The sequence below is a fragment of the Leishmania mexicana genome, chromosome 23 (genome assembly GCF_000234665.1).
Source record: "Leishmania mexicana MHOM/GT/2001/U1103 complete genome, chromosome 23".
NCBI lineage: Eukaryota > Euglenozoa > Kinetoplastea > Trypanosomatida > Trypanosomatidae > Leishmania > Leishmania mexicana.
In genome coordinates, this window is record NC_018327.1 from 108,883 (window position 1) to 133,429 (window position 24,547).

Genomic DNA, 24,547 nt, shown 5'->3' on the forward strand with positions numbered 1-24,547 from the left:
GGAGAAAAGGGAGGAGGGGCGCTCTCGCTCCCGTTTCCCTACCTCTTCCACCCGCTGCCGCTGTTCACCGCTCACCCTAACGCAGTCTATGGGCGCCGTGCCTTCATCACACCTGTCAGACCTCTCGTTGTTCTGTTCTCCTCTCCGTCGTCCATTTCTGTGCACCTTTTCATCGGGCCGACTGCTTCGAATATCCCACACACACACGCACGCCGATCGCTCCCTGCGGGCCCACGCGTCGTTGACTCGTGCGCAGTCGCGTTTGCAGACCGGAGGCGGCGTGAGTGAAGTCTGCATCCGCATCCGTGTCACATATTCTTTCAGTCTTTTCTCTCTAGTCCAGGAAATCCTCTGTGCCCTGGTGCGGTGTCCGTGCGAGTGCGCGTCAATCAAACGCATCGCCAAGCTGCTGAGGGGGCGCAGGGGGGGTGCGTGACGCGCAGCCCTCCGCACAATGTCGTCGCCTCCTGAAACGCCGTTCCATACAGGTGCGGTGGTGGCAGCGTCACATGAGAGCGTTGGCTCGTCGCCGGCAGATGGGTCGTTTTCCGACCTCGCCGCCGCAGACATCTACGGAGGCTTGCAACCTCCCCCGGCGCTCTCGTTGCTTGTACGCAGCGAAATAAACCCGAGTCACCGCACCAAGGATAACCCCGCCGCAGGAGTGATGGCGACGACTGCTGCCGCGTGGTTGTCGCGCCAATCTCAACTGGCGGTGCAGGCTACATCGAGCATCACCGCGGCCGGCGGTTCCAGCGAGAACAGCACCGGCAAATCGCTGGTGTCCGTGGTGGACGAGGAGCAGCGCCGCTGCGTGAATGCGGCATACCAAATTAGTTTTCACGGAGACGCTCGCGTGAAGCTGAAATCGACAGCGGTGGTGCTGCCCAACGGAGCGTATTTCCTCATCGTCGACCGCTTTATCAGCGGCAACTGCGACGGCGTCTACGAGAAGAACAAGAAGATGTGGGAGCACATCCCCATTGGACAGGCTCGCGTGTTTGCCCGTACGCCTGCAGCGGCGCTGACCATCTCGCTGGCTGAGCTGGGCGGATCGGCACAGGTGAACTGCGAAGGCAGCGGTGCAGACACCGCAACGACAGTGGCAGTGAAGCACCCCCGAAGGTCAGGCTCGCCCATCAACATCGCTGTAAGCTCTTCACCCAAATCGCCTTCAATCGAACCATTGCCGACAGCGAGCGCACTCGGTTCGATAAGCCAGCCGAATCGATGTGAATATTCGTCGGCACAGCAGCATTCCTTTCACAGTGAGTGGACGCGGGTGGCGACCGCCGTCGGACTTCGCAAGATGGGCCACTGGCGCGAGGCGACGAGTGTATTTTCGATCCACAAGGAGGTGTCCAAGAGAGCGATTGCTCTAGAGAAGGTGGACGGCGAGCCTGGCCGCATTGCTGCATTTTCGTGGATGGGAGAGCGCTACTGGATCATTGGGTGTCGCTACCAGCACATTGTGACACGGCTCGACGTGCCGGAGACGGACCTGATGCGATACGTGGCCTCCAGCAGCAGCTCGACTTCTACCTCGTCATCGTCGTCATCTCTCTCTGACGACGCCGCCGTGTCGGCGAAGGTGTCTTCCGCAGGGAAGCCGTCTTCGTCGTCCCCGATGAACTCGCCCACACAGAACCCTCAGGACTGCGTTGAGCGAGGCAGCGTGCATAGCTTCACCGTCGCAGGCGGCTCCGCGGCGCCGGCCGGCGCTGGGGCATCGTCGGATGCCGCGTACCTGGACCTGGCGGTTCGCATGGCGCGTCTGTGGCGACGCGTGTTGGAGTCGCTGCGCATCACCACAGAGGACCCGACACACACACTCGATGCGGCATCCGCTGGTGAAGCCGCCGCCCACGCGGATGCGCTAATACAGCTGCATGCGTGTGTGGCGGCCGACAACCGCAGCCTGTGCTTTGATGTCATCATGTCTGGCTGGGAGCGTTTGCAGAGCTTTCTTGTTGCCCGCGACGTCGCGGGTGACGAGTCCATGTCTACCACCTCCACGCCCGTGTCCTGCACGTCTACCCGCACTTATCGCACCAGCTCCACTGCCTTCATGATGTCATCGACACCCGTGACAGACGCCAGCGGCGCCACCCGTTCCACAGTTCCGACGGTGCCGGTTGCCACTCCCCTGTGGTTCTACGCCATCACGTGGGACGCCCCGCTCGACGAGCGCGGGTGGTGCATGGGCGTCGAGGAAGCGTTTGCCTTCTTTAGGCGCTTCCAGCTGCCGACCGTGCCGAGGTCGGCTGACGTCCAGGTTGGCTCACCCGAGTACGAGGCGCTGCGTCAGTCGGTGCTCTCGCGCTGCGATACAGCGGGTGCCGTTATGTACGGATCTAACGGGGACGAGGCAGACGGCGCCAAGGCTGCAGTGGTGGTGCAAGTGTGGAAGTGCCGTGCGTACCCGCATTCGCTCGAGCGAGTCGTGCAGGAGTACGTCGTCACCCATCGTCTCTGTGGCGAGCCGCTGCGGTGCAAGGTGAAAAAGAAAGTGAGCAGCCTCTCCCGCGAGACTCGGCTGTGCATCAAGCAATGGGAACTACACCGACTCCCCTTCCTGCTCGACTTCGCGCTCTGGCTACACCGGGAGAAGTACATCACCCCGTCGACTGACCTCGTCGCGCTCAAGGTCATACGGGGCCACTGGCTTTCATACCAAGAGCGGTTCGAGAAGATGCTGGAGGCGCAGCTGCGGCTGCGACATCGTGGCTCTAGTCGACATGGGACGACCGCATCTGCGCTGGAGGCGGTGCGCGGCAGCCCCGGAGCCCGCGCCAACACCGCCAACGGCATGCGTAGTAGCGCGAGGTCTGACGCCGAAGATGCAGACGTGCAGAATGGCGATCGCGCTTTTCAGCAGCAGGACGAGGCGCCGTCGCAGGACGCAGAGTGTCTCGACCCGATTATGCTGGTCGGTCCACAAGGCTGCGGAAAGTCCACTATGGCTCGCATCTTGTACGCTCTCTTGGAGGAGGCAGGCGCAGCACCGCGCTGGCTCAACCAGGACGAGGTTGGAAGTCGGTCCGCTTACCTGGCCGCGATACGGCGCGCCGTGACGCAGGGCAGCTACAGCCATCTGTTGCTTGATAAGATGAACCTAGACGACAAGTCGCGTTCCGACTACGCCGCCGCGGGCGTTAAACCAGTCCTTGTCGTTGCCTGGACACACAGCGAAGGTGTGGAGGCGATGGTGGAGGCGTGCTACGAGAGGGTGGTGAAACGCGGCGTGCGTCATCGCACCTTCTGCACCGAGGATGTGAAGCCGCTGCGCCCCCTGCCGTCGTCCATATCCTCGCGCTCGCCGGAGCTGGGCCCGGCGGTCTTGCCGCTGCTGCAGAACGGCATCACCTCCCTCGGTGGCAGCGCCGGCACCCCAGAGGCGCCGTCAGTCAGCGCGTCCTTCTCCATGACCAGCGTGGGCCACTATGGGTCTTCGCCCAACGTGCCATCCCTCCCTGAGCGTCAGTCGCCGCCACCATCGTCGCGGCTGCACGGCATTTTACAGACTAGCGCAAAACGGTATCAGGTGCCGGCCAACGTACCGTTGGTCGAGCTCGACGTGACGTGGAGCTGCGAACAGATGGTGGCGGCCGTTTGGGAGGCGCTCCGAGACCGGGGCACGTGCGTCCTGCCGCCACTGGCCGAGCTGAACGTGATGGCCGCTATGCAGACCGCCTACGCGTACGAACAGCTGCTGGAGACGTATCCGTCCCGCGTGGCGAGTGCGGTTCTGCGAGGCTCTTCGACCGGCGTCGTGCTGCAGCAGCTGAGTCTTGTCCAGCCGCCGCTCATCATTCCCAAGACGCAGCGACTGCAGCCCCATGCTGAGATACTCCTTCACAACTTCTGCCTGCATCCCAGTCCAACGGCGTTGGTGCGGTACGCTGGCCAGGTGGGGCGCACGCGTCGCATGACCGTGCAGGCGGTGGTGTCCAACTCGAAGGTGGTGATGCTTTTGATCCTGGGGCCAACCGAAACCGCCGCCGCGGACTCGGCTACGTGCACCGCAACGCTTGGGGAGGGCGAGGCAGCGGTGGCGCCTCTGCATGCGGGCGCAACGCAGCCTGCTCTGTATGATTCGCCTTTACACAATTCCAGCGGAGAGGCGGCGGCGATTGGGAAAGGTGACACAGGCGCCTCTGCCGCCTCAGTAGCGGAAGATCTGAGTTGCATCGATGCGCGCCCCATGCAGGAACACTTTGCGGTCCTTGCAAAAGCCAAGGTTACGTCCGACTACTGCGAAGAGCTCGCGCAGCGCGTGCGCGATGACCCGGATGCGGATCCGTACTGCGCGGTGCGGTGGCTGTCACCACCGCTGGAAATGGACTTTGCCGTCACGCTCCTCTTGCCGTAGGGAGAGAGATGCGTTTGCGTTGAGGCAATAGATGGAGCAGGCTGATGTCGGTGAGGGCTGGTCTGACCCCGCTAGTGCGCCTGTACATGTGTGCATCGAAGGTGATACGTTTTCGGGGGAGGGAGGGGCGATCGGAGCTGCTACGCACACGCACACGCACATGATTGTTTCCTACCAGTGCCCACTTTATCGCGATCGCCGTCACCCCGACGCCGCAACCCCCTCTACGAACCACCCTGTCTGTCTGTACACGTGCCTGGGTCGGTGGAGATTGGGCTGCCAACATCGTTTCGCTTACCTTACCATCGAGGACGTCAGTTTTTCGAATTACTTCATGCGTCTATTTCTCTGTCGTAGAACACCATGGGCTCAGCTTCTCTCCCATTCTGCTCTGTGGCCCTGGCGCGGGCCCCACACCGCGTGGTGCGAGGCAGCCCTAGGCACGAGCGTTGCAGCAGTGCGCCGCCCCAGGCAGCTGAGAGCATGAACGCCTCATCGAACTCTACCCACCAACACGCCGCCTTGCAGCCGCTCCTGCCATCACGCCGGTCGCCACCCCTGGCGCATCCCTCTCGGGGCGGCACGCACGCTCCCCACCACACCGGCAAGCCGTGTGTGAGGAGGGGAGGGGGGATACGCTTCAGTCACGCGGACGCTCTGCACATCACACGGACGGCACGAGCGTGTGCTCACTGTCGCGTGCCGCTCTCCCACGCACCGTCATCCAGGACCTCACCGCCGACATCAGCAGCGATGGCTCTCACTGGCCTCGCCATGTCGTAGGCACTCGACCCTGTCAGCACCAGAAGTGGTTCGGCATGGGCCGGGGCTAGGATGGCCGCCTGGAATCTCCCCACCGAGAGCAGGCGCACACTTGGCCCTGACGCCACGCACTGAGAGGTGTGCCACGTCATCAGGGAGGGTGAGGTCGGCAGCAGAAGAGGCCACGATGGCACTTCTGCGGCTTCTATTTTTCGTCGACCTCTCGAAACGTGTGCGCCTCTGTGCTACGGCAAGCAATGATAGTTGTGCGATACGTGCCAAGCGGTCAGCCACAGCCCGCACGTGCCGTTCACTGTACCACTGAGGAGGCACCAGAAGACGCTGGTGCTCGCCAGTCGTTGAAAGTGTGCCCACGTGCCAGGGTCATCGCAACGAAAGGCTGGCCGTATGCAGATCCCTACCGACAGCTGCGCACCGTGTGCAGACTCATCCTCAATGCAACGCCTGTCAGCTCCTTCTCCGTCTCCCCTCTCTCGTGCTTCACGCAGTCGCGGATCTCCGCACAGACAAGCTCATCGGCTACGCATACACATATACCCCCGAACGTGCGCGTGGCAATGTCGGGAGCATTGCCAACACCGCTGACGCCGTCGTACAGCAACTCTGGCGCAGCGTACCGTGAAGCACATTTCGGCCATGCTGGCTGCATCTTACGTCCGCATCGTGCCCCGCTCAACCGCGGCATCCGTCGCACCGCGGAGTGCCCCTGTGCGGTGCGACTGTACCACATGACGGGCCAAGACATCGCTGCTCGCAGCGAGTACTGCAGCGTCGTCTTGGGAGCCCCTTCTGTGGGCATCCCTCAAGGGGTGCAACCGGGAGCACCGCCGCCGCCAACCGGCGACCAAGCGGTGGCTGCGGCAGGTGCCGGTCCGTCGCTGGGGTCGACTGCCGGCGCTTCTGTCGTGGAGCGGCCCATTGCGGTGCAGCTCGCGTGGGCGGATACCACCGTGTGGGAGGTCGCCTTGACGGCTCTCCAGGCGGTTCGGTCGAAGGTGGATGCTGCTTACAAGTCCGACACGAAGCGCGCGGCGCGGCAGGCGAATGGCCGCATCACCGCGCCCACGCCGGCCGCGCAGGGTCGACGGCAACAGGGCGCCGAGGAAGATAGCAAGAACAGCGAAGACGATGAGGAAGAGGCGCCGTACTCGACTCCTCTCCCGCACTATCAGGTGGAGCTGCTGACCGGCACGGTGAGCTCTGAAGGTCGGGCATCGGTCTTGCCGCTCTGCATGGTTCACTGTCGCCAAGTTGTCTATGGTCATTCAGCGTTGCTGCCCGTGCGCAGGGGCGACTGTGTAGACTACAACACAGCCATGTACGAGCTACCCTACAACCTCGGCGACCCGGTCTTTGTGACATGCACCCGCACCCGATGACCAGGCGAACGGTAACGATACAAAGAAGTGGTGCCTCAGATGGAGCGGGGACGTCAATGACGACACAAGGCAGTTGTAGCCAAGTATGCTGCTGCTGTGGCTTCATGACGCGTAAGGGACTCGGTTTGCAGTCCTGTGTCGGTGTGTGTATGTGTGGTGTGCATATGGCAATGGCCGACCGACTTCTCTGCGTGAACTGGCGAGGACGGTAAAATGCGTCAACGGGGGGGAGTACGCCTCTGACGTAGGCCGTCTTCACGGCCGTGGGAGGAGGATGTCATGTTTGGTGTGCAGGTCCGGACGTGTAACAACACACGACCAGAAAGAAGAGAGCCACGCAAAGACGCGGACGCGCATCACGCATCTGCTGCTCAGCACGGGACAGATGGTAGACGACAATGCCCGCTTCTTTACTTGTGCCCGACAATGTGATCAGCACAGTTTTGTTCTTCCTCTCCGCCTGTATTGGTCGTGCAGGTGGAAGCAAGCCAGACGAAGGCGCGTGCTTGTGCGGTCGTGGTTGGCACAAGCGTTGCTTGCTCGGAGCTCGGTCCCACTCGAACACGGAGCTTCTGAAGAGTCGAAAAGGGGAGGGGCTAACACTCCCCCTTCGGCTCGCTCAGACACCCCTTCTGTCGCGGACACAGAGAAACACCTATCTTCTCGTGCCCTGCCCTGCATGCTGTCTCACGCGGCACACGTACGTTCGTCCCACCACCACCCTCCAACTTCGAACACGCACAGCTGCATAACTCTGCGTCATCACACACGCTCTCCGATTGACCACGTTGCTGGCTAGACATCGCCTGCTTTGACGTTCTCAGGTGCATCCAAGGTCGCTCGCTCCGTAGCGCTCACCTCCGTCCCCCAAAGAAGCGCGAGAGGCTGGATATCAACGGCCATCAGCATGCACACACGCGCGCGCACATCCACGGACGCATCAGTTTCTTTCCTTTCGTGTCGTACATCAACATGGACTCTATGAAGTCGAAGAGCGCTATGCTCATGACCAAGGGCATCATGGACATGCGCGTTGATCCACCACGACTCATCTGCACCATCTTGCGGTACAGGCACCCGGAAACGAAGAAGGAGGTGACACTCTACCCGATCCCGAACATTGCCGCCCCTGCGTACTTCCAGCGCGTTTTGAATGGCGACGCGCTGCAAAACAACTTCGACAGGATCCTCTGCGAGGACGGCCGGTTGCCCTTCCAGGCCGGCTCAGCGAGCGCCGCGCGACAGCAGCTGCTGCGCCGCCTGCTTCCCTTTTTCAGCATTCGCCCTGTCGTAGCAGACGGTGAAAAATTCGATGGCATCATCGTTCGCGACGCGCTGGAGTCTCGTATGGCATATCAGATGGTGCTGGACGGGTACGACCCGCCAGTGGACCCGCGCGCCCGTCGCGCAGTGGAACGGATCGACACATACCCGGAGAGCACGCGCGTCGTTGTCCCCTGGGGTGTCTACCACATGCCCTACTTTCGCTACCGCCTGGAGAAGGAGGGGTACAAGGCGCTGCCGTCGGAGGAGGTGGTTGTGTTCGGCTTCCACCAGGTGATGGTGTTCTTTGTTCTCTCCGGCGTTATGGTCTTCGCCATGTCGTTTGTTGTTTTCCGCATCTTGTTCGGTTAATTAGAGCGACTGAAGCGTCCCCCCTCCCACGCGCGCGCACACACACGCACACGTGTGGCGGTGCGTGTGTACGATGATGCGATAGCAGTTTTGCCAGGTCTTTCTTGCCCCAACACAAGGAATTCCATCGGATGTACGCGGCGTCGGAAATAATGAGACTGCGCGTCCACCGACGACCTCTGCTGCCCTGCACGCTGAGCGTGCCGTTTACTTACGCACCACGTGCATGTATGTGTGTGTATGTGTGCGTGCGTGCGCACCCCGATGCGCTCATTACGAGGAAGGGAAAGGCCAGTGCGTCGGCTTCTGGCCCGTTCTCCTCCCCTCCCTCCCTCCCTCCCCCCACACACCCACACGCACACCTCCCCCTCTCTCTTTTGGTCTCTCCGTGCTCACTGGTGTTTGTCTTCTTGTTTTTTTTTCCGGGCTTTCCATTCCAACACATGCGCGCGTCATCCAGCCTCTTCTAATCCTTGCCTACACGCGCACACACACGACAGCGAAGAGAAGAAATCAACGCCACGTTAACGTACCTTTGCCGGGCAGTCTCCACCAACAGCACCGCCAGCGCCATTTGAGGTTTCTTCTCTTTGACTATCGTCCCCGTTATCGTTGCAGCGGCAGTTCTCCCTCCCCCCTTCCTCGTTGCCATAGGAACGAAAAAAAGGTAAAATAAAAGCGTTGCTGTTGACTGGATTCGTGTGCGCGTTGTCCGGCGTGTCCACGTCGCCTTCTTTCGTCCTCTCCCTCCTTCGCCTGTTCCGACGTCGCCGTCGTCATCATCATGCCGCCGAAGCAGGACAACGTGCAGAAGCTTCTCGCCGCGGAGGAGAAGCGCAACAAGCTCATCTCCGACGCCAAGGCGCGCAAGCAGCAGAAGGTAAAGCAGGCCAAGACCGACGCCGAGCGCGAGGTTGCCTCATTCCGCGCGGACAAGGACAGGGAGTACGACAGGTACCGCGCGCAACAGAACGGCGGCGCCGATGCCGAGAACGCCGAACTCGCTCGTGAGACGGACAGGGAGCTAGAGGAGCTCAAGAGGCTGACGGCACAGCGCATGGACGCCGTAGCGAACATGATGGCCAGGCTGATAGTGACGGTGAAGGAGTAAAGCGTAGGGCGATAATGGAGACACGCACACGCGCAGCCGTCCTCCGTCACGTCTCCAGACTCGAGATGACGAGAAGGTGCAGAAAATAAAGAGGTCCGTGGGTGAGCACGAACGCCGGGCGTACGAATAAAAGGTGCGGCAGGTGTCATCGACAGCTCTTCTAAGACACAGCGGACCTCGCGCTGGTGCTTCACCTCTCCCTCTCCGTATTGTACGCTGTGCCTCATGTGCTACGAGGTACCGTCACGTCGGGGAGCCAGGATAGTGACGACGGTGAGGGCGGCATTGCTGTGCTCACCTCTCTTTTTCGTGTGGTGTGTGTGTACACGTTTTATGGTTGTGGTCGTCTTGAATGGGTGTGCAACGTGCTTGCTTGCGAGGACCCTTTCTTCCACGGTGCATTGTTGTTCTGGCTGTGACGACGGTGCCGATGTCGTGTTGCTGTTCTCCCCGTCGCGTCTGTCATCGTATACGTGCGTGCGTGCTCGTGTGTCTTGCGCGGGTGTCGACATACGGACCCTCCCCTCCGTGCCCTTCCGACTTTGAAAGTTGCACACCAGCATGCGCACGCACTGGCGGGCGGGCATGCCAGCGTCGTGGTGCACGCGTGGCATGTGCGCACACGATAGGCGGCAGAGAGCGGATGCGGAGGATGGGGCAAACAACAATACACAACGGACTCTACAGCACCGAGCAAAGCCGCATGCCGCACGCACACGGTTTCCGCCAGTGTGGGAGGCGTGGGGATGGAGGGAGAGAGAGAGACGAGCGCCCACAGGCAGACGACAAGGGCGGATGCTGAACGAGCGTAAGCGGATTAGGCTTTACCAGACAGACGGCGCCTCGCATCTGTTTCTGGTTTACGCTGCCGCTTCAATGCCTGCCGTCTGCTGCACACGTATGCGTGCGCACCCCCATCGTCGATTCACCCCCCCCCCCAGCGCCCCTTCCCTGAGTGATGACGGCGCGTGTGCGCGCGTGTCTTGTGTGTGCTTCTCTGTCTGGCTTTATGGATTCATAGGTGAAAAAAAAATGAAAGGAGGATGCGAAAGATGACGAGGAAAAGCAAAGCGAGGAACGGCCGCGCGTGCATGGGTGTGGTTGAGCAAGCTGGGACGGTGATGAATCCTGCGCCGGTGACGGCAACGCGCATACGCGAAGACTGTGGCACAGGCTTGAGACATGTGGCTCAGCCTATGCGGACTGCATTGGGCGTGCCGGCAAAGCATCGAGGGAGAGAGGCATAAGGTAGACGCGCACACGGACACGTCGAAGACAACGTGGAGCATGTTTAGCGGTTCGCACACGCGCTCTTGCCCCTCTGCGCCGTGCAGCTTTCCATCAAACTCTTCCATCTCGTTGCCCGTCATCTTGCTCCCCTTTGACAGAATCGTACGAACGGCTACTTGGACGCCCCACACCATCCACTCCCCCTTCTTCCTTCGAATTAGGCGCCACCCCACCCCACCCCACCCCCGCCCGCCTCGTCCCGCCCGCGTGTAATGACCACCGTCCTGACATCCACGTCTGTTTTGTGTGTGTATGTGCTGTTTCCAGTACGGAGCCGAGCAGGCAACAGCGCATCCATGCCCACCTCTCTCCTGTGAACCACACACCTTCTGCATAGAAGCGCACACGCTCGCACAACGCCGCGTCCACACTGCCGACAGTGGCTTCTTCCCGCTTCATCCACGCCTTCACCCTATCTCTCTCTATCCCCCGCCGCGTTTGTGAGCTTCAGCGCATTCTTGTGCATGCTTGCTGTCTGTAGGCGGCTCCTCTGTTTCTTGCATCGTTCCTGTTGCGTTTTTTTTTTGTTGTGGTCGTTTTGTTTTCCTTCGTCAGCTCCGCACACCTTGGGAACACTGCTGTCCATCTCTGGGCACTCGCTCGTTCTCTCTCTCTCCCTGTGGGAGGCCCCTTCACGTCAGCGGCGACACCACACACCCACACACACACAGACACGGACACGTCTGCAGGTATAGAAGCACACCGATGTGTATGTATATAAGTATATATGCATGTATATATATATATATATGCAAGTGTGTGCTTATGTGCATGAGACTCCCGTGCGTCTACACTTCTGATGTATCGTGTGTGATTTGCCACTGTCTTTTGTTGTTGTCGTTTCGCATGTCGACAAGGGACTTTGCGAAATCATCGCTGTCCATCCTCCGCGCTATCGTTCCGCCGTTGATCGACCGTGTTTGCTCGCCTGTGTGAGTGCTTGCTCTCGTGTGGCTTTGCCTGCTCATCTCCGTTTTTCGACCTTATTCCATTCCTTGATGACGTGGCACACCTCTCAGTGCGTGGCGTCAGGGCCAAGTGTGCGCCTGCTCTCGGTGGGGAGATTCCAGGCGGCCATCCTAGCCCCGGCCCATGCCGAACCACTTCTGGTGCTGACAGGGTCGAGTGCCTACGACATGGCGAGGCCAGTGAGAGCCATCGCTGCTGATGTCGGCGGTGAGGTCCTGGATGACGGTGCGTGGGAGAGCGGCACGCGACAGTGAGCACACGCTCGTGCCGTCCGTGTGATGTGCAGAGCGTCCGCGTGACTGAAGCGTATCCCCCCTCCCCTCCTCACACACGGCTTGCCGGTGTGGTGGGGAGCGTGCGTGCCGCCCCGAGAGGGATGCGCCAGGGGTGGCGACCGGCGTGATGGCAGGAGCGGCTGCAAGGCGGCGTGTTGGTGGGTAGAGTTCGATGAGGCGTTCATGCTCTCAGCTGCCTGGGGCGGCGCACTGCTGCAACGCTCGTGCCTAGGGCTGCCTCGCACCACGCGGTGTGGGGCCCGCGCCAGGGCCACAGAGCAGAATGGGAGAGAAGCTGAGTTGATGATGCTCTATGGCAAGATGGATGCATTAACGGCATGCATAGCTAACCCTCCACTCTCTCTCCCCCGTCGCTCACCTGTTTCTTCACACACACTCTCTGTGCGCGACGGGAAATCATACCCTAGGCCAATAACCGGTCGTTTCGACGCCCTCACTCTTCCTCGGTGGGTCTGCGCGCCGTTTTTATTTTCATGTGTGCGTGTGCGTGTGGAAGACATTGTTAGTTGTGGTTTGTATGCACTTGTACCAGTGCAGTAAACCGTGTTTTAGTTGTGTCTAATGAGCTCGAAAGAAGCCGCCATGCCCTCCAACGGCAACGGCGCGGCTCACGAGTCACGACCCCGCAAGAAGGGTCGCCATCGAGGGCGACGTGCCGATCTTGAAGCAGCGGAAGGTCAGATCGACTCGGACAGTTCTCAAATCACCGAAAAGGCTGGCGACGAGTACGAATACAAGCACCCCAAACCTCGCGTGCTCACGAGCTCTCTCTTCATGTGGGAGCACGTCGCCGTTTTCAGCATGCCGGCACAAGTGGCGGAGCTCGAGCGCCTCTGCCGCGATGTGGCGCGGCTTCTCAAGGACTCCAACACCGGAACCCATCCCATGCAGCGCTACTGGAACGCACAGTGGAGCCGCCTGATGTGGAGGGAGGAGGAGCTGCCGGATGCAAAGAAGCACCTGACGCCGACGATGTTGTCGCGCAGCGAAGGCAAGCGCAAGTGGAAGGACGTGTTTATTCAGGAGTATCCGCACTACCTGAAGCGCGTGTACCAGGGAAAGGGGGTGTGCAACAACGCCGTGAACGCAGCGAAAGTACTGTTCAATCGCCAAGTGTTGAACGCTGCCAAGACGGCGGCTGAGCTGGAGCGGATGGAGCTGACCGTGGAAGAGGCGCGCGTGAAAGAGCAGAAGAAGCGCGGCGTTAACGTGGAATTCGAAGAGACGCCAGACACGGCGACCAGCCCATCCTCGCCTGGTTGCCCTCACGGCAGTTACGCGGGAAAGGGAGAGCGTGAGAGGCATGAGAAGGGCCGCCCACGGGCGGTGAAGAAGGAGCCACACGCGACCTACACCCGCAGCGACTATAAGGAGGACTACAGAACGGGTGACCGCAAAGGTAAGCACAAGAAGGGTGGCACCGGACGTTGGTCGAAGTTCGACGACTTCGGCGACTACAACTACTGAAGCGCGACGGTGTGGATGTGAGAGCATCAGTATCTTTTCCTCTCTGCAGGCACGCGGACGATGGGCACGGGACGGGGAGGAGCAAGAGGGGGTGTCGCGGAGAGGGGCGGGGTGCGGCGCAGTGGCTTCCCCAACCTCTCTCCATCAATCGCCTTCGGTCCTTGCTCGCCATCAAACTGCAGCTCACCATACAGCAAACATGCGCGCCGTGAACACACAGGAATACGGCATGCTTAGACCCCAAACAGCGTCACGCACGTCATGATAATCTTGCGTGTTTTCACTTGTTTACACCCCTCTGCGCGCCTGTTTATCTGTGAGATGCGCGCCGTACCCCGCCCGTCTACGGAGTACCGCGGCCTATGGCGCACGGCTATTGCGAAGCGTAGCAGTGGGCCGTGCCACTTCTGGAAGAGCAGCCGAAAAGGCGCACATGTGCGCAGAAAGTAACACAAACGACAACGAGAGAAAAAATACGAACGATCCTCTTCGCCTGTGCACCGCCACACGCCGCTCGCCCACGTAGAGGCTTGCAGAGATGACATGCCGCGCATCGCGTCCTGGTTCAATGGCTGTCGTCCTGCGCTGCAACCGGCTTTTTCCGTTTTCTATGTCGTTCTGCGCCTTCGTTTTCGTGAATGGTGGTGGAAGTTGACGTGACGTGATCGAGTGATGAGCCTGCGGCCTCATCTACGTCCTCTTACGCGCCCTCGATGATGCATGTCCTAGTCCATCCCTTTACAGCTTGCTCTCCGCAGTACACGCGTGTCTCCGTCGTGTCATTGGCTTCTTCCCCCTCCCCTTCCCCCTCTCACTTCTTGTTCTCCTTCGCAAGCGTGCGTTGGTGCCAGCAGGCGCAGAAGTAAAAGAGGCACGTAGCTCAGCGCCAAGGACACATTGACCCCCCCCTCACACACACACACGCATACACACAGCCACCAAGCCGGATGTCTTGTGTCCCAACACCGCAACCCTTGAATGAGGTAGAGCTGCTGGTACAGGAGCTGCAGCTACGCATGACGCGAACCGTCGAGGCCAGTCCTCGCCTGTACGCAGCCCAAATGGAGCCGCGTGTCCTCTATGCGATACTGGCGGAGTTTTTCGAGACGCAACTCAAGCAGGCGCGACGGGCGAAAGATGTGGCACTTGAAGCAGTGGACGTGCGGCGGGTGTGGGCCTTCTGCTTAGAGGAGCTAGCGCTCTCGTGCGCGACGCATGACACGAGCGCTGCCACCTTGTCGAGTGCACTGTCGCACGCCAATGCTCCTGCACAGACGCTCTACGACTTTGTCCACGACGCACCGTCTCTACCGCTTGAGGCTCTGCAGCGCGGTGCCCCAGTTGTGGATGTGAATTCCGTTGCCCGTGCGCCGTCTGCCGCCGTTACGTCGTCCTCGCCGTGCACAGCGAGGAGCGAAGCGAGTCGCACCTCCGTCTTCTCTGTCGTCCGCTCAGGCTTTGCGGGACTGATGGACTTGGCGTACGTGGCCGACCAACGCCTGCAGCGCCCCTCGTCATCGGGAGCAATCTCGGTGGTGTCACTGGCCGCCCTTGCCGCTTCCCTCGTCCCGACACTGGATCGAGTGCAAGCAGTGCGGTTAACAGCGCAGATCGCGGATGACGTCGTCGAGAGTCGCATCACTTCGAGTGACGGGTCAGCCATGCTACCGCACTCGAGGTCCGCTGTGGCGACACTCTTGGCTGGTGTGTGGCACATCTGGGGCGTGCTGGACGCCGCGCACTCGCCGACACTCCACTCGCTGGGAGAGGAGCTCTTTCAGCGGTTTGCCACCCCCGCGCATGACCGGATGGGGCCTACCGCATCGCCGGTGTCCTTCGTCGCCTGGTTGCAACGTGCCCTGCGGGAAAACAACGGTGCTGTGCATCAGCAGCTGTACGCAGATGCCGAGAGGAGTACGCCACCAGCGAAAACAAATGCTGGAGAAGCCGATGCTGTTGTCCCACACGTGACGGAAGACCATGACACAGCGGCAGTGACGGAGGACATTGCTGCTGTCTCGGACTTCTGGGCACAGATTGCAAGCTAAGCATCCCGCAGGTATCTGCAAGTGTCACTTCTCTGCTCACCTTTGCATATCGTGTTGTGGCACCCCTGTTGCAGCGCCGTTAGGCTGCGTGCTTCAGTCGCGGAGCTGAGCAGAGAGAGCGATACGCATGCAGGGCAGGTGCAGCAAGACGCTATTGCTGTACCGCACTGAACAAGCTACACCGTCCCTCCCTCGTCCCCACCCAGCTCACGTACGCAGTTCAGGATGCACGCACGCACCCCCCCCCTCCTCCTTCCCTATGCCTCTCTATGTACAGGCCTGGCGTACGCACGGCGCAGCGCCCATGCAAAATGTGCCACGATCCTTCTTCGCGACCGTGACGCATCGCTGGATGATGTCGCACGTCTGCTCTGTTCTCTGTGCGTGCGTGCGCGTTCCCTGCCCACACCACAGAGGCAAAGTGGGGCTTTGGCAGACAACGAGTGGGCCAACAAGTCCGCGCCATCCTTCTCCTCCTCCTCTCCTTCGCGTCCCTTTATATCCAGACGCTCCGCCCCCCCCCCTCCTCCTTCAGAAGGCACGTGCGTTGTTGCGCCGTTCACCAACGATCGGGACTGTGCGTGCTCAGAGCTCACCAGCACGTCGTTTCCCTCTTTTGCCCGCAGACGTAGCCATACACAACCTCCGCCACCTCCCTCCCCCTTTCGACACCCGCTCACGGCGCTGCTCGTACTGTGGTGTGACCGGAAATCCTCGCCATGGAGGCGCGCGCTGCTGCTCGAAGTCAACGCGAAACGCGCGTCATACAAAACCTGCCGTTGCGACGCCGCTGCATGTTTCTCATGGACCACGAGATGTGGCGTGTGTGCATCCTCGGTGCCAGCGGCGATGCCGGGTCGACCGGTGCCAGCGCTGAACAACTGCGCTTGTCCACTCTGGCACTGCTCAAGACGCACTCCAGGCAGCTGGAGGAAGTCACAGAGGCGAGGGTGGAAGACATCCAGGCCGCCGTGGGTGGCATGAGAACCGCACTCCTATCCGCCTCATCTCGAGCCTCAAGAGAGACAAAGGCGTCGTCAGCACCAACCTCCAAGGCAGCGGCGCCGTTATCCTCTGCGACGTGCAGCACTGCCCGCGAGAATCTCTGCTGGGCTCAATGGGAAGAAGCGCTGGAGACACTCCTCGCCTTCCTCGAGGCGCCACACGACGCCAGCTCCGCCCAGAATGCGCCAAGCGGCTGGCGCACGCTGAACGCAGGCGGCAACACAGGTGGCAACACAGACGGCAGCGCAGGCGGCGGCTTCTCGATAGCAAGCTGCGAAACTGATCTGGAGAGAGCCGTGCGCACGTTACTCTGTGCGCTTGTCCTTCACCTCTATGAGGCTGGGCGAGCGTACTACGCCGCGAAGAAAGAGGCAAAGCGAGCGGCGGCAGCGGCGCACAGCAAGCGATCTCGTGACACACCGGTTGACGCCGGCAACACTCGCCGCTGTAAGATGCGTGTGACGTGGAGCGTGGCCGCCCCCATCGCGCCGCTGTTGTACGACATCTACACGGAGTAAAGATGCTCGTCTCTTCGCGCGCCCTGGCGGATCAGCGGGAGGGGGAGTTTGGGAAGCCCGCAAGCACGCGCACGAGAGGAGGCGGGAGCGGAAGAATTGTTCAGTCGCCTGCTGGCGTGTATCTTCCAGTCCACTGCCTTGGCTCCTTTTCTTTCCCTAGCCCAAGCACCAACCCTCCTCTCTCGCTCTGCTGCTACTCACGCACACCACCACTGATCGCTGAAGCTTCTACTGATGCACGCAGATAGCAACCACCCATCAGGAAACCGATGGGGAGGGCATGGGAAGCTCATCGGTGTCGACATCGAGCGCCAATCGAAGTGGTGCACGCTTACACCGGAAGCAGCGCACATCTGCTCGTGGTCAGCTCTTTTTGGGGGAGGGGTGGGGGAGGTGGCGCACCGTAACATTCTGGAGACACGCGTCTGCCTCGTCGCACGTTGTCTGTCTTCTGCGCCTGCTCCTTTATGTATGCCTTTTACACGCCCCTCTCCCGGCCCCCCCCCAATCCAGTCTTCCGCTGGGCTTTTTTTTCCCGTGACTATCGCAGAAGACATCCACAACATGACGGCGATGTGCTCGTGTCGACGCTAACGCGCCGATATATGTATGGGTGTTAGCCCCCACCCCCATAGCGTTCGAAAAGCTAAACGGCAGCTGACCGTCGCAACTGCACCAGGGAAGCACGTGAACAAAACACGCGCGCAAATACCTGCGTCCGCTCGTCTCGTTTTTTTTTATTATTATTTCCCGCCGTGCTACCTAATTGAATCAGGCCGGCACAGCAGCAGGGGCAGCAGCGGCTGTGCTGGCAGTCATGCTCATTCCCCCCCCCCCATCCATCCATCCACCCACTCGGCCCGTCACAGTATGTGGCGGCGCACCGACGTCTTCAGGTTAAAGAGCAGCGAAGAACGTGAGGTGGAGAGCAGGCGATGCAGCCCAAGGACATGCGACAGGAAGCGGTGACAATGTGCCGGCGAGCTCGGTAAAGTGGCGCTCATCGCCTCTCCCTCACTTCCTAGTCTTGCCAAACGCATTCATCCACTGTGGTCACGAACGGACACACGCGCGCAGCAACGGAACTCGCACACACGTCCCCCAGCAAGCCTCACTCATGCATCCTGATGTAGCGAGACCTGCACTATCCTCTTCTCTCCTCCTCTTCTCCTTGCCCTTGAGTTCATCGTGTCTGGCGGTCTCGCAATCGACCCACGACACCGCACGACGCAATATACCACCCCATCCACATATCCGCCCATCCCAGCTCTCTCTCAAGCATCCCCAACTCATTCGCGTATATTTTCTGCATTCCCTCCGCCCACCATCCGATCACGCCCCTCTCCCCCCCCCCCACACACCCTTTTCTCCCTCTCCCACGCCTCTCCCCACCTAACCACCAGCTTTATCATCACCGCCATGCCGTCTAAAGCGTACGGATGGGCTGCCCTCGCCGCCAAGGCGAAGCTGGTGCCCTTCACCTTCCAGCGCCGTGACGTCGGCCCTGACGATGTGGAGATCAAGATAGCGTACTGCGGTGTGTGCCACAGCGACGTGCATCAGGCCCGCGATGAATGGGACGGCTCTATGTTCCCGATGGTGCCTGGCCACGAGATTGTTGGTCACGTGACGAAGGTGGGCTCAAAAGTAACCAAGTACAAGGCCGGCGACAGGGTTGGCGTGGGTTGCATGGTGGACTCGTGCATGAAGTGCCGCCAGTGCGAGCGCGGCCTGGAGCAGTATTGCGTGAACGGCGCGTCGTTCACCTACAACAGCGTGGAGCAGGACAAGAAGACGCCGACCTTCGGAGGCTACTCCGACCACGTGGTGGTGTGCGAGCATTTTGTTGTGTGCATCCCGGATAACCTCGACCTGTGCGCCGCGGCGCCGCTTCTCTGCGCTGGTGTCACGACGTACTCGCCACTGCGGTACTGGGGAGTGACGAAGGGCACCCGCGTGGGTGTGGTGGGACTGGGCGGTCTGGGTCACATGACCGTGAAGCTGGCGAACGCGATGGGTGCGGAAGTGACGGTGTTCACGCGCTCCTCGAACAAAGCTGAGGAGGCGAAAAGTCTCGGTGCGCACCACGTCGTCAACACGAACAACGAGCAGGAAATGAAGTCGATTCAGGGAACACTCGACGTGATTGTGGACACGGTGGGCATGAGCCACGACTTGCGCCCCTACATGATGACGCTGGACATCGACGGCAAGCTTGCCCTGGTCGGCATGCCAGAGCACGCGCACCCGCCGCTGGACCCCCGGCGCATTATCGCTTCGCGCCAGTGCGTTGGCGGGTCGAACATTGCCGGCATGCCTGAGACGCAAGAGCTGCTCAACTTCTGCGGTGAGCACAACATCACCGCGACGGTGGAGAAGATCAACATCGATTACATCAACGAGGCCTACGAGCGTATGATGGCGAGCGATGTGCGCTACCGCTTCGTTATTGACATGGCGTCTCTGCAAAAGGAGTAGACACGGGCCTCACAATGGCGTCACTGGCGACAATGACTGCTCCGCAGCCCACCTGGTAAAGGGGCACTGTCGGGGAGAACATCATCTTCCCGATGTGGACTCCATAAGGCAGCTGCGGATGTCACTGCCGCTCCCCAGTGTCCCTCTACGACTAGCAAACCCGTACTCCTCCTATTATGTTTTGGTTTCTATGTGCGCGCCGGTCAGGACGCCACGGAGTCTGCCTCTGCGGTTACGGTAGAACAGGATGACCAGTGACGTGGCACGCGGCTTTTTTGTATGGTGTGTGTACGGGTGCTCGAGTATGCTTTACATCTTCGAACTCTGTTAAGGACACTCGTGCATGGACTGCCTCCTCCCCTCCTCCCACACACACTACCCGCCACTCATTATCCATCTGCCTCTCTCCTTTCCGTGTTTGGACGTCTCCTCACACGCATCTTGCGGCGTTGCGTATATGTGTGCGTGAGCTGTGATGGCAACAACTGCAAGGGAGAAGAGGAAAGTGACGGACTGGAAAATCAGTGGACAAGTTGAGAGGAGAGAGGGAGAAGACGGCGATGCAGCGGCCAATGGTCGACCATCACAAACTCTGCCATCGACGCGAGTGAACTAAAGTAGTACTCGTAAGCCGACCAGAGGGACGAAGGCAAACATATATATATATATGTCTATACACATACATATATATATAAACATATATAGACACGTATACGTATATATAAATAAACATATACACATATATATATATATGCATTCATATATATATATATATGTATACGTCTATATATATATGTATATATGTGTGTGTATGTATACGTGTATAAGCATATATATATATATATATATGTAACGACGGCGGCTCTCTTTTTGATCTTGCTTTTCCATCATTTGTTTTCCTCCTCCCACTTCATTGATTTGGTAACGCGATTGCCACTCCTGGCACGCACTCGCGTCAACGGTGACGGAATGAGCGAGCGTGTCGGGGTGGGCTGCTACTGTTGGTACGCACTCACACCGAAGAGCAGTGGGCTCGAGCATAGAAGGAAAAGCTGAGCTTTCTCAGTAAAAGGAAAAGAAAGGCGAAGGACCAGTGACGACGGTGATGGAGGGAGAGAGTTGTCGGCAAACGAGCGATGAGAAGCTCACGGGCGCATATTCGCACACATCCACACACCGATGACGTACACGGCGGGAAGGCGAGGAGTGCATGGCAAGGTGAGAAAAGGGCCTCGAATAGGCGGAGGAGGAGGAGGGGCGAATCGGCGGGTGGCGTGCGTGAGAGCCATACAGATTGACCGCGAACAAGCAAACACAAAAAAGGGACAACCCATATGCGTTGTAACACTGTTTTTCTTTTTTTTCGTGGCTGCTTCCTCCGACTCCGCCTCCTGTTGTACTTCCTCCCCCCTCTTCCTCTGCCCCTCTGTTCCTCCCTCCGCCTCTCCTCGCACGGCTGAGCTCTACCCGTCGCAATGAATGTAGAAGCGGCAACATATTGTTGTATTTTGGCTCCCTCACCCCCACCCTCTCATTGTTATGTTTTACTTTGATTTTTTTTTTGGGGGGAGGGGTGTATGTCTTGGGGCTTGCCCCATCGGCAAAAGGAAACAATTTCTCAGATGCAGACAGCTCCTTGTTCTCACTACTCGCCTGTGCCGTTGCTGTGCGCTGGCGCATGCCGGCCTCTCTCCCCCCTCCCCCTCTCTTTCTCTGCGTTTGTGTCTTGTCGACATGCGTGTTCCTGTCATCGACTTTGGACTCCGAGTCGTGCCGTTGCCGGTACGTCTCGCTTGTAGTGCGTCTTTTCGTTTCGGACGGCGAAGTGCTCCGCCTCTCTCTCCGACATATCCACGAAGCACCGATTGCAGCATTTTGTTTTATGTTGTGTGTGTGTATGCGGCCCGCAAGTAACCTGTTCGACACGCCACACCTTTGCACTCTTCCGACCCACAACCGCTCCCTTTCCCCTCCTCCTTCTCCCCATAGTCGCCGCATGCGTGTGTGAATTCTTCTTCTCCACTGGATACTTGAAACATTTTATTTCTTGATGTTGCACATGAGTTGTGTGTGCCTTTCCCTGTTCAACCGACCTTTCCTCCTCCCCCCTCTTCCCTCCCACCCCTCCCCTCTGCACCTCTAAAGACAAGGGAGGGGGAGAAGGTGGCTTGCTTGCTCATCTTTCGCTGTTTTGCCTGTCTTCGCTTTGGTTTCCGTATTGCCAACGAGCTGAGCCGTGTGCCCGCGTGCAGCGTGGCGAGACGATGCCGTGGTGTTTCAATGAGAAGCTTCCCTTTTCTATTTTCAATTTCCTTGCTTTGTTTGTTTGAGCAGGTCGCCGAAGACACGCACGTTCCACAGCATTCCTCATAATCACGCCGGAGAGGGGATCTGGGTTGCGCCGCGCCTCCTCTCCGCACCGTCGCTCTAGCTCTTCCCTCTCCTCCTTTTCATAACTCTTTTATCTCCGCGACTCAGCCGGCAGCGCCGTTGCGTTTCGATGTTCACCTCACACCCGCGCACCATGCGCGTGTGTCACGGCTTCTCGCTCTCCCTTCTCGTCGTACTCCATGGCGCCCCATGCAACCTCCACGCACCCGCCTTTCGTCGTCTACTGTCCGACGTGCTCTCTCCCTCCAAGCCAACTAGTGCCCAACTACTACACACGCATAGACGCTTGGGTGCAGGGCCAGTGGCGCACGTGAGAGATAGAAAACGGAAGGGCTGTGGTGGAAAGAGGCAATGCAGAGCTCGGGGATGCGCAGAGAGGCGGTTGTCTGCCTGTGTCTATGTGCATAGGTTTAGAGGCTGCGAGATGCAGCCGGTGTCAGCGGCGTTACGTGGCTTCTCCTCACACGTCGGGAGACTAAGAGAGTGTTGGTGGAGGAAAACAACGCCGGCTTGAGCGGAGGACCGTGAGGACCTCGAAACGAAAAAGTGAAACACATCAGCAGCATAATGCCAACAGCTTCCATGATTCGCGAACGTGGGAGGGAAGGAGCAGGCACGGGGGCTGCTGCTGCGGAGGCGACCCATCGAGAATCGCGTCTCTGCGATCTCTCGGCAAGAGTCCTGCGCTCCTCGCTACCCCCTCCCCCATCCACCATGACGCGGCATGGATGACAAGCGCATCTTCGCCCAGGCGTGTGTTGCCCACACACTGTGTTACCACTCCCTAATGGAGGGCCCAGCTACCTCTGCTTTCCCAGCAAGGCATCACAAGGCTCCTCACTGTGTCTCTCTGTCGCCCTCTTCTGCCTTTCTTATATTTTTTTGAGTGGGTGGGGGTGGGGTCCTTGCCCGCACCTCACCTCCTGTCGCACCTCACTGCTTGGTGCGTCGCCATGCTTGGTGGCTGTTGTGGCCGACGTGTAACCTACCTCCCACTCACCTACACAATCGCCTACCCCTACCTCGTTCTCTCACAATACTCGGCGTTGCTGCAGTGTAGTCGAAGTCTAACCCACTGACTTTTCCTCCCCCCTCACTCCTCCAATCTTCTCTGATACAATCGACCAAGTCTCCCTGGACGAGACAAGGTATCACGAGACAGATGCGTCGCTTCACGTCCTGCATCGCAGCCTTTGCGGCCGTGCCGGCGGCTGAGCAGATTCGCCATTTTCACTTCCCCATTTCGCCCCCGCCGCTGGAGATCGACTACCTTGATAGCGACCCGCTCGAGTTTGCCGTGCGCACGGAGGCGCGCAAGTGGGGCTTCGATGACTTGCAGTACATGCGTGAGCTCGCGTTTGTGCGCATCAAGAATAACCCGTCGATCGGCGACTTCCGCAAGATGGCGCCGGAGGAACGCCGCGACCTCTTCTGGGGTAGCGACCGTCAGGACTTCTTTCGCCACATCACCTTAAAGCTGACGGGCCACCCCGAGCACCTGTATCACCGCGGCTGGTAAGGAATTAGGAGTGTGTGTGCACTCCGAAGTGCCTCGCTTTTCATGCCCCCCCCCTCCCTTCATCCACTCCTGTGTCCTCTTCTGGCGGTTGGGGAGAGAGGAGGCGGGTGAAAAGTTGGCGTGGGTGGCAGCCCTCCTCCTTTACATAGGTTTCGTGTAGTAAGCTGCCCGCCTTCTTCTCCTGTCCCGTTTGTTTCTCTCCTATTTCTCCCCGTCGGACCACCCATGTATCGCCCCCCCCCTCCCTCCCCTCGACTACCACCACTACCACCCCCCTTGCCATTGCACAAGTGCGCGCATGTGCCTGGGCCGCCTTGAGACGGCCGTTTCGTTGTACAGCGCAAAAAAACGCACACGGCAGATACGGGGTGGTGGACTGCGCCGGGCTTGCAATGGTCGCCACGGCAGCAACAGCACCGCCTAGCAGTCTCGCAAGACGGATAGGAGGAGAAGGACCCGTAGTATAGGAATCGAATCTGCGCATGCGCCTGTGTCCGTGTTGAGTGTCTGTGCGGCAGTGTTTTGTAAGTCCGTTGTCGCGGGTGGCCGCGTGCGTGTGCCTACCGATAGAGCGCGGTGCGCCACCACCGACACGAACAGACCGACATGCCCATGCACAGGCACGCATTACGAGGACAAAGGTGGCGTTGTACGGTGTACGCTAGTAGAACGAACAAGTGAAGTGGCCAGATGTCGGAGACCGGTGTGTGTGTGTGTGTCACAAGGGATGGGGTGTTGTCTCGAGGAAACTGTGCACTAGGCCTCTGCCACCGTGTGGGGGTGTGTACGCATGGTGACGCCGTAAAAGTGTGACAGACGCTTCGACTCCCCACCCCCACCACCCTCCCATCCATCACCCGCTTCGCCTGTTCAACAACAGAAAATCGCACGTGCTTGTGTTTGTGGCGTGTCTCTCTGACCTCCCCCCCCGTCTCTCTGTCCAACCCACCGACTCCCCCTCTCCCTCCGTCCAGTTATCCCAGATCCTTTTCTCGGGTGCTTCCCTCCCTCCCTCTCTCTCTGTGTCACAGCTCAGTATCGCGCTGCCTGACGACACGCGCATTGGTCTGTGTACGTGAGAGTGGAGAAGCGACTGAGTGTGTGTCTGAGAGAGAGAAATAGGCACCGATAGAGGACTACGGCAATGGTACTGCAGTGGCCAAGGTGAAGCCAAAAGCCGAAGGGGGGACGCAGGTGAGACGTAAGGTGCGAGGGCACGAAGGAAGTGGGCATGGCGTGCGCGCGTGCGGGTATCTGTTGTGGAGAGACCTATGCACGAATAAGGA

At 59.6% G+C, this 24,547-nt stretch overlaps 8 protein-coding genes across 8 annotated transcripts; all 8 read left to right on the top strand.

The window, feature by feature from the left end:
- Window positions 1-454: 454 nt before the first annotated feature.
- On the top strand, window positions 455-4,372 carry LMXM_23_0310 (conserved hypothetical protein; the record flags this gene model as incomplete). The annotated part of the gene is made up of 1 exon (XM_003875607.1): window positions 455-4,372. One exon carries the CDS (start codon window positions 455-457, stop codon window positions 4,370-4,372), a length of 3,918 nt encoding a protein of 1,305 aa, XP_003875656.1.
- A 1,340-nt stretch (window positions 4,373-5,712) lies between these two features.
- LMXM_23_0320 (conserved hypothetical protein) lies at window positions 5,713-6,534 on the top strand (the record flags this gene model as incomplete). Its single annotated transcript, XM_003875608.1, has 1 exon — window positions 5,713-6,534. The coding sequence occupies one exon, from the start codon at window positions 5,713-5,715 to the stop codon at window positions 6,532-6,534; it is 822 nt and encodes a 273-aa protein (XP_003875657.1).
- Window positions 6,535-7,506: 972 nt separating this feature from the next.
- Window positions 7,507-8,169, top strand: LMXM_23_0330 (conserved hypothetical protein; the record flags this gene model as incomplete). The annotated part of the gene is made up of 1 exon (XM_003875609.1): window positions 7,507-8,169. One exon carries the CDS (start codon window positions 7,507-7,509, stop codon window positions 8,167-8,169), a length of 663 nt encoding a protein of 220 aa, XP_003875658.1.
- Window positions 8,170-8,953: 784 nt separating this feature from the next.
- On the top strand, window positions 8,954-9,280 carry LMXM_23_0340 (putative (H+)-ATPase G subunit; the record flags this gene model as incomplete). The annotated part of the gene is made up of 1 exon (XM_003875610.1): window positions 8,954-9,280. One exon carries the CDS (start codon window positions 8,954-8,956, stop codon window positions 9,278-9,280), a length of 327 nt encoding a protein of 108 aa, XP_003875659.1.
- Window positions 9,281-12,417: 3,137 nt separating this feature from the next.
- On the top strand, window positions 12,418-13,302 carry LMXM_23_0350 (conserved hypothetical protein; the record flags this gene model as incomplete). Its single annotated transcript, XM_003875611.1, has 1 exon — window positions 12,418-13,302. One exon carries the CDS (start codon window positions 12,418-12,420, stop codon window positions 13,300-13,302), a length of 885 nt encoding a protein of 294 aa, XP_003875660.1.
- Window positions 13,303-14,249: 947 nt separating this feature from the next.
- Window positions 14,250-15,350, top strand: LMXM_23_0355 (hypothetical protein; the record flags this gene model as incomplete). Its single annotated transcript, XM_003875612.1, has 1 exon — window positions 14,250-15,350. The coding sequence occupies one exon, from the start codon at window positions 14,250-14,252 to the stop codon at window positions 15,348-15,350; it is 1,101 nt and encodes a 366-aa protein (XP_003875661.1).
- Window positions 15,351-18,292: 2,942 nt separating this feature from the next.
- LMXM_23_0360 (putative NADP-dependent alcohol dehydrogenase) lies at window positions 18,293-19,351 on the top strand (the record flags this gene model as incomplete). Its single annotated transcript, XM_003875613.1, has 1 exon — window positions 18,293-19,351. The coding sequence occupies one exon, from the start codon at window positions 18,293-18,295 to the stop codon at window positions 19,349-19,351; it is 1,059 nt and encodes a 352-aa protein (XP_003875662.1).
- A 3,553-nt stretch (window positions 19,352-22,904) lies between these two features.
- LMXM_23_0370 (conserved hypothetical protein) lies at window positions 22,905-23,261 on the top strand (the record flags this gene model as incomplete). The annotated part of the gene is made up of 1 exon (XM_003875614.1): window positions 22,905-23,261. The coding sequence occupies one exon, from the start codon at window positions 22,905-22,907 to the stop codon at window positions 23,259-23,261; it is 357 nt and encodes a 118-aa protein (XP_003875663.1).
- Between the last annotated feature and the right edge of the window lie 1,286 nt (window positions 23,262-24,547).